This window comes from Mesoplodon bidens (assembly GCF_964165515.1).
Source record: "Mesoplodon bidens genome assembly, chromosome: 1".
In the NCBI taxonomy this organism is placed as follows: domain Eukaryota; kingdom Metazoa; phylum Chordata; class Mammalia; order Artiodactyla; family Ziphiidae; genus Mesoplodon; species Mesoplodon bidens.
The window spans coordinates 210,908,983-210,917,826 of record NC_138176.1 but is presented as its reverse complement, the minus strand read 5'-3'; the positions used below and the strand labels follow the sequence as shown (position 1 = coordinate 210,917,826).

Sequence of the window (8,844 nt, the reverse complement as noted above, 5' to 3'; positions counted from 1 at the left end):
TGTTTGATTCATCCATTGTTAGGTATTTCTAGAAATTCATTTCATTTTCAGAGTATGTGTTTCATTTTTTAATAAATTTGTTCAATTTCCGTATTTCCTTAAACAGTAAGAAATGAAAAATGTAAAAAAATATGGGAGAAGAGTTTGTTATATTTAAGGAACAAAAGAGTGGTCAGTGTGAGAGGGAAAGAGTGGTATAAAATGACGTCATAAAAGGTAGGCAATAAATAACCAGATCTTGCTGGGTCATCTAGGCCATTCTAAGGAGTTTAGATTTCATTCTGAGGGTGAAAACAGTGTTTTAAACTGGAACATAATATGATTTTATTTATGTTTAGAACATGTCTTCTATGAAAATAGGAGAGGAATGAAGGGAAAAGTGACGAACAGTATTTCAGAGGTTTAGAAAAGAGATTATAGTGGTTTGGATTTGATCATTATAATGAGAATACAGTGCAGTGAGAAGTGATCCTTAATGTATGTTGGCCAATGCTCAACAGCTTTATGCACATTATTATTTTTAATCTTCACAACAGTTTTTAAGTTTTTACTAGTCCAGTTTTGTAGATGCGCAAACAGAGGCTTAGTCATACTAGATAACTTACTAAATTCACAAAGATGCCACATAGCGTAAATAGTTTTTGACTAAAGTCTCTCAGTCTAGTCATTTTCCTGAGAGAGATATAATGAACAAATAGACAAGGTATATTCAGATTATGACATGTGCTGTGAAGAAAATACAACAGGGTAATTGATAGAGACCAGTTGTTGGGGTGGTGATCATTCAGCAAACTTTGAATTCGAGAACTGGCTGACAAAAAGGCATGAAGAAATCCGGTGGGAGAAGGATTTTTGTGAAGATTAAAAATTGAAATTTTTAAAAAACTCTCAGCATAACACTCAATATTATGAGTTCTTAGCTCCAACTAAGAGTCACTCTTTTGATGTGTTTACTTCTCTCCACATCTGTAGTGAGCAACACCCTAGTACCTGCTATCAATTTCATATCTTATCCCTGTGTCTATTAATGACATATCCCTTAAAATGAAAAGGATCCCCCCTTCCTTGACTTTGGGAGCAGTCTGAGGGGGTTGATTGCGAAGAGTAAGGGGACTGATAAAGCAGACCCAAATTCCAATATACATCTATGCATGGTGAGGAATTTCTGGAAAGATAATATCAGACAGCTACTGAGAATAAATGACAGGTGCTTGCCTTATGGAAGGAAAGCAGAGAAAACAGACAAGGTCTGAGAATAAGGCCTTGGCTTCTAACAATATTTCTTGATGAATGAGTGGCCCTTGCAAAATTCACTTCTATCCTAAAAGTGTATCAGTATTTTAGAAGTTGTCCATCTGTGTCTTCATGTTCACTGGACAAATCAATATGCTTTTAAGCAAAATAATTACTATGCTTAAATTACATAATTTTAAGTTTTATCTTGGCAGTCTTTGCTTTGGGAATTCAACAGCATTAGAAAGAGGCAGAGTTAGTAATAAAAAGTGTGACCTGATGTATATCTCAATGTATTTTAAATTTTAGAAAAGTTACATAATTATGCAAGTAATACATGAACATACAGACACAGGTATACATGCACACATACGCACACACACACACATACACAATCACTCAGTATGTTTCTGCCTGGCAATCTTTTATTTACTGATACCAAGCTGTGCATTTCTTAGCCTAGTCTTCTGGAAATCCTAAAGAAGCTTAAAAATCACTCCCTTGACCTGATAGATGACAGAACTGAGAAACAGAGTTCATGTGCTTCACTGCTGTAGCTGCAATCATTTTCACTTAGTGACAAAGCACAAGTCTATATCTGAGAATATTTTATTCACTGTTCACCAGCTATAAAACCAAAGACAATGTTCTCTCTCATCAATAGCTCTGCAGAAAGAAAATTGTCTGGATAAGGGGAATGGCGGCATTGCCATGAACTAAAGCCCTGGCACTCTGTCCAGAACTCTATGTGCTTTTAAAAAATTGCACTTAATTCTTTTCCATATGTGAGATGAGGAACAGGAAGAAATCCAGCCATGCAGTATCAATAGCTCATATTCCGGAGTCAGAATACCCTGTGTTTCAAATCCCCTGTGTGCTTCTTGTTAGTCAGACGTGCTTGGGCAAGTGATAGAATCACACAAAGTCTCAGCTTCCTCCTCAGCAAATGGCTTGAATAACTGAACCACTCTCTCCACACAAGAGATATTGTGAGGATTAAATGAGGATAACGTGAATGTTCCATAACTGTGTGATCGACAGAAATAATTTTCAAAGCACTTTCTTCACATACGACATAGAATAAGTAATTAAATTATCATTCTGTAATGAGAGACTTACTGCTAACTGATATGGGTACCAGGCCCTTGACTAAAACTATTTATTGAATCATACCCAATATATGTGACTACTTTAGTGGTATTTGATTTTCTTTCAATCCAGGACCTCGTAAACAGTCAGTTATAACTGAAGCTACATAGTGGAAGAAATTACACACTGTTCACTAGACAAGTATTAACTCAAACATAAATATATATTTAACAAGCTACAAGTAGTATTTAATTTTGTCAAATTACATTGATTTTCTATTTCCCCTTTCTTGAGTTAACAGGACATTTTAGCCAGAAGTCTCTGAGTACCTCTTTCTTCTGGTTTCACGTATATCCCCATCTTTCATTGTTGAATCCTATAATGTCCCGAGTAACTCTCCTGTGTGTTCAATGCAGTATTAGAGCTTTTAATACCAATTTTTGGGATTCTTTGGTCTCTCCTTCCTCAATAACTGCTCTGTGCAGTGCTGGAATTTAAAAAGATTTTTCTATCCTTCAGCATTTTCTCTTTAAAATACTGACTACAGATGCTTATCCCTTATTACACAGGATACAACCCAGGAAATGACTAGTCCCTTTATTTGCAAGGTACTGCAGTTCTGTACAATATCTCTTGATCAGAATTCAAGATTCTATAATCTTGACCCTGTGTCATCATGAGAATGGAAGGGAATTTTATTACTGGTTGCTTTGAGCCGAGAGCAAAACTGTTTCTGGGTTAAAGAACATCGAGGTAGTTAATGTGCTACCTGGAAAGTAAAATTATCCTTACTCATCAGATGTAAAGAAATTATTGGTTTACATAATCCTTACAGTGTAGCACTTAATGTGTATGAATGTTTTTCCTAAGAGTCTCTCAGAGTTTAAACTTTAAATTGTTTATTACTCGCTTTCACTTTTTGTTTAGGTTATACTTTCACATATATCACAAACACTGGATCACCATAAATACCCTGTGCAGTGGGCTGGGAAAGCATCTCCCTACAGGGACACAAAGGCTTGAGAGATGCCCTGAAAATGACGATCATGGTGACTGAGGAGCCAAGATGAGGACAGAACTGTGGTCCACATCCAGTGCACGTTTCACATACCACAATGCCTTCATCATGTGTAATTTTTACTGAACACCAGTCAGCCCAGTACTCGTTGTTTTTAATCTTCAATATAAAGTTCACCAAAGGAAGAAACTAGTTCTATACTTCTATGTTTCTTCTTTTCTGTCATTAACGCAAGATCTAAATGACATTTAAAGCATTTGGGCAGACAGCAGTGGAGTAGGAGGATGTGGAACTCACCTCTCCCCACAAATATATCAGAAAATACATATACTCGTGGAACAATTCTCATTGAAAACTAACTGAAGACTGGCAGACAGACTCCTGTACAACCAAGGCTGTAAGAAAGATACACGCAGCATCAGGTAGCAAGGGAAGAAAAGTGATCAGGTAGGGGGACATGTGCTCTGGGAGGTGACTCAGAAGAAAAGGGAGATTACGTGGGTGGAGACTCTCCCCGGAGAGTGAGTGGTTCAAGCCACACTTTGGGTGCTCCAGTCCTGGAATCCAACAAAAGGAAGACAAGCCCCCTTGGCTGGTCAGAGGGCCAGTGGGACTAACAGGAGGACTGTGGGAAGGCTGGATTCTGCTCCTGAGAAGTATGCAAATGCTTGCTTGAACCAGAAGCAGGAGAGAGGGAGTGGAAAGGGAGGACTGAAACTGTGCGGTTGACTGCTTTCCCACAACCACCCTGATAGCATCCCAGCCTGAGCCAAGCAAACCACAATGAAGCAAGGGATGCCATGACCTTGGAAACAGCATAGGAAACAGCGAGGAAACAGCATAGCTGCGAGACGCTGTGGTGGCTCAAATCCTAAGCAGCATATCAACAGGGAGGTGGCAACCACTACTGGCAATTACACAGGCAGCATATCAGAGGCAGACCATATTTCTAACAGTGGCCAGACGACCACACCCGGTACCCTGGCCTTAACCAAATACCCATACCAGCCTCTCTTGCTCTAACACTGTCCCCCTCTGGGGTTGAGGGTGCTGGTACTGGGAGGGGAAAGAGCAGGCTCAGACCCAACCCTCAGGCTTCTGCTCTAGTACTTGGGACCTGCCCCTGCCCCACACCTGGCTCCAGCCCCAGCCCCTCCTTCTCCAGCACCACCTCCTACCAAGGTGATAGCTGCCAGCACATCCTGAGGAAAGATCTGACTTGTGTTCATATCAAATCCAGCTCTCCCACCAAAGCCACTGGACACACAGATTATATAGGGATGCTCCTATGTAAGAACACCACTTCAAGACCACCATAGGTAACTGTTTTGACCTAATTTAATAAAGACAGAGAAAGATAAGCAAAATTAGAAGACAGAGGAATTTGTCTCAATTGAAAGAGCAAAAGAAAACCTCTGAAAAAACAACTACTGAAACAGAAATAAACAATTGGTTAGATAAAGAATTCAAAGCATTAGTAATAGGAATGCTAACTGAATTAGGGGAAAGAATAGATGAATACCATGAGAATTTTTAAAAAGAAACTAGAAAATATAAAAAAGAATCAGTGATAACTGAAGAATATATTAACTGGAAAAAAACCCACACACATTAGAAGGAATGAATAGCAGACTAAATGATATAGAAGAATGCATAACTGATCTGAAAGATAGAATAATGGAAATCACCCAGTCAGAACAGTAAAAAGAAAGACAAATTTAAAACAAATGAAAACAGTTTAAGATATCTTTGGGAAAACACCAAGCATACCAACATTTGCATTATAGGAGTCTCAGAAGGAGAAGAGAAAAAGAAAGGGGTTGAAAATGTATTTAATGAAATTATGGCTGAAAACTTCCCAGGCTTGAAGAAGGAAACAGATATCCAAGTACAGGATGCACAGAGGGTCCTAAACCAGATGAACCCAAATAGACCCACACCAAGACATATCATAATGAAAATGGCAAAAGTTAAACATAAAGAGAGAATTGTAAAGGCAGCATGAGAAAAACAAAGACTCATATACAACAGAACCTCCATAAGGCTATCAGCTGATTTTTATGCAGAAACTTTGTAGGCCAGAAGGGAGTGACAAAATATATTCATTTGTAAATATTTTCTCCCAGTCTGTAGGTTGTCTTTTTGTTTTATTTATGGTTTCCTTTGCTATGAAAAAGCTTTTAAGTAGGTCCCACTTGTTTATTTTTGTTTTTATTTCCATTACTCCAGGAGATAGATCCAAAAAAATATTACTGTGATTTATGTCAAAGAGTGTTCCTCCTACGTTTTCCTCTAGGAGTTTTAAAGTATACGGTCTTATATTTAGGTTTTTTATTCATTTTGAGTTTATTTTTGTATATGGTGTTAGAGAATGTTCTAATTTCATTTTTTTTACATGTAGCTGTCCAGTTTTCCCAGCACCACTTATTGAAGAGACTGTCTTTTCTCCATTGTGTATCTTTTGCCTCCTTTGTCACAGATTAATTGTGACCATAAGTGTGGGGGTTTATTTCTGGGCTTTCTATCCTATTCCATTGATCTACATGTCTGTTTTTGTGCCAGCACCATACGATTTTGATTACTGTAGCTTTGTAGTATAATCTGAAGTCAGGGGACGTGATTCCTCCAGCTCCATTCTTCTTTCTCAAGATTGTTTTGGCTATTCGAGGTCTTTTGTGTTTCCATACAAATTTAAAATATTTTGTTCTTGTTCTATGAAAAAATGTCATTGGTAATTTGATAGGGATTGCATTGAATCTGTAGAATGCTTTGGATAGTATGGTCATTTTAACAATATTGATTCTTCCAGTCGAAGAACACAGTATATCTTCCCACCTGTTTGTGTTGTCTTCAATTTCTTTCATCATTCAGCAAATATTAAACATTATGACAATTAGTTAATAACATGATTTAGTAAATCTGAGGCACAGAGAAATGAGAACGCTTTCCCAATGTCACAAAATGAATACTGCCCAAGCTGGAAAAAGACTCAAAATGAGTCTGAACTAGTACCTGAAAATGTGACAACAGAATTTTCTGATCACGTTTTAACAAAGGATTTACTTGCTGATCACTAAGAAGTAAAATTCAGAAAATAGTCCCCCCCACCCACTGCAAGAATAAATCTATAATAAAACATTTTCAATCATCCTCTCCCCTCTTCCCAAGGTGTGCCCTTTCATGTGCACTTCACTGTAGAGCCAACTGACATCCAGAAATACTCTGAAAGGCACCTGGCACTGTTGTGTTGCTCATGCCTCTGGTACACCTCCCTGGCAGGCAAGTGGAACCTTTTCCGTAGCTTCCCACTTTCAATAGAAATTTATTGGAAAATTTTCTTGATAGCAAAATACTTAAAGATTCCTTCCCCTTGCTCATCCTTCAGTTATCTACTGGAAAATTACAGAATTGAAAAGGTTTGCCCCCAGTTGTGATCAAAATGTGGAATATTGAAGAACATCTGGGTTACTCTAAGTTCTTAGGTTATATACATAGATATGTACAGAGGAAGTAGAACCCCAAGTTCTATTCCTTCCCCAAATGGGTAACAGAAGAGAGGATTTGATTAGAACAGCTGAAAAAACCTGATACTCATTCTATGATGGAGCAAAGCAGGCTTTTTCAACCATAAACTGTGATACCACCTTGTTGGTCATAAACCCTGCAGAGATCCAACAAGATGAGCCTCAAATTTCAAAGAGAGTCAGCAGAGGATGCTAAGATATATGAACAGAAGAGAATGCTGCTAAAGGCACAGAGCAAAGAATCCCAAGGAATTTTTAGTGCCATTTTCATTTAATTAGCCAGTAGTATAGCAACCTAAAGACCTTGGCTGTGATCACACCAGGATATTTTTATGGAACTGCTCCAGGAAAACATGATGGGCAGCTGGCATCCTCTGGCTCATGGTGCTCAGTGAGCAGCTCCAGCACCAACTCCGTGGAGAGCCTATGGCTGGGGTGTGTAGCGGAGGTATTTCTTGCCAGATGGGAGCTCTTTGGTGAAGACTCCTTTAGGGAAAAGTTTTTTGGCCTCCTCTTCAGGGATGGTTAGAAGGACCATCACACTGTCTCCATTCTTCCAATCAACTCGGGTGGCAACCCTCTTTTCTGCTGTCAGCTGGAGAGAGATAATTACTCGGAGAATCTCATCAAGGTTCCTGCCAGTGGTAGCTGGGTAGAGGATGGATAGTTTTAGCTTCTTATCAGGACCGAAAATAAATACCACACGAGCTGTTACAGGCATGCCCTTTTCGTCCTTCTCTGCTAGGTAAAGCTTGCCCAACTGGATGGCAAGGTCCCGATTCTTATCATCAATGATGGGAAAAGGTAACTTTTCTGTGGGCTCATCACCATTGTAAGCATTGATATCCTTGCTCCAGGCAAGATGGTCTTCAACACTGTCTATTGAAAGGGCAATCATCTTAACGTTCCTCTTGGCAAATTCTGGTGCCAGCTTTGCTGCTCTGCCAAGCTCCGTGGTACACACTGGGGTAAAGTCCCGAGGGTGGGAGAAGAGAATGCCCCATGAGTCTCCCAGATAGTCGTGGAAACAGATGCAGCCAATGGTAGTATTAGCCTCGAAGTTGGGAGCCTTGTCCCCAAGAAGGAGCCCTCCGGGCATGGCGGCAGTGGTGACATGGAAGGAGGATTCCATTTTCTTATATAAAATGATTATTTTGATATAGTGCTACCAAAGTCTTAAATCCTTATGCTATTTTAATACTTTAATCCTTCATAGACTTTTACAATTGAATCCTAAAATACAGTAAACACACACATGTAACTGGTATGTTGAACAAACATGACTAAAGAAATATAGTCAACTCAACTTTATGAACTCTCATTGTCCTTTCAACATTTATTCATAGAAAAGTTTTCTTGTTGTCAACTTAAAAGAAAAGTTATATGATCACTTTATTCCATGAAACCCTTTGGAATTATTTCATCAGAAATACAGTACAATAGCTTAAATCTTCATGATTCATTGAAAAGTAAAGTTTCTGGTCACTTCTCCATACAAGCCCCAATCACCCCACCGTTCACCACCAGTATTGCTGAATAGCAAGTAGGCTGCTTCTTTTTTTATGAAGGGGTATGACTGGCTTTTTCCCTTTATTCTGTTCATAATCCTACTTCATGCTTTTAGTCTTTCTTGGGTTAGATTTTGGGGAAAATGGAATACAGAAAATTCTTGTTAACTGGTACTCTGATAAGATAATCTTTATACTCTTTGAGCTTGGCATAGGTTGAAAATTAATCCTGGTCTCCAAGTTGCTTTCCTGGAAACCTCTGAGAATGATTACTGGGACTCTCTGGACAATGCCTGAGTGGACAACCCTATTTGTCCTATATCTGTCCTTCCCCAGCTGCCCCCTCACCCCCCTCACCCTCCTACTCCCCATTCCTCCACCCCTAGCTTTCTAGTTACCCACTCTTACACAGTTTCTTGGGCAGGATTCAAGAGGGCTCCGTTCTTGCAATTGTTTTTATGTGGCTGATTTT

The 8,844-nt window shown here is 39.0% G+C and overlaps 1 protein-coding gene across 1 annotated transcript; it reads right to left on the bottom strand.

Annotated features, from left to right (window-relative positions):
* Nucleotides 1-7,273: 7,273 nt before the first annotated feature.
* LOC308616906 (peroxiredoxin-6-like) lies at nt 7,274-7,984 on the bottom strand. The gene has a single exon (XM_081233408.1). It carries the CDS (start codon nt 7,961-7,963, stop codon nt 7,289-7,291), a length of 675 nt encoding a protein of 224 aa, XP_081089534.1. The 5' UTR covers nt 7,964-7,984; the 3' UTR covers nt 7,274-7,288.
* Between the last annotated feature and the right edge of the window lie 860 nt (nt 7,985-8,844).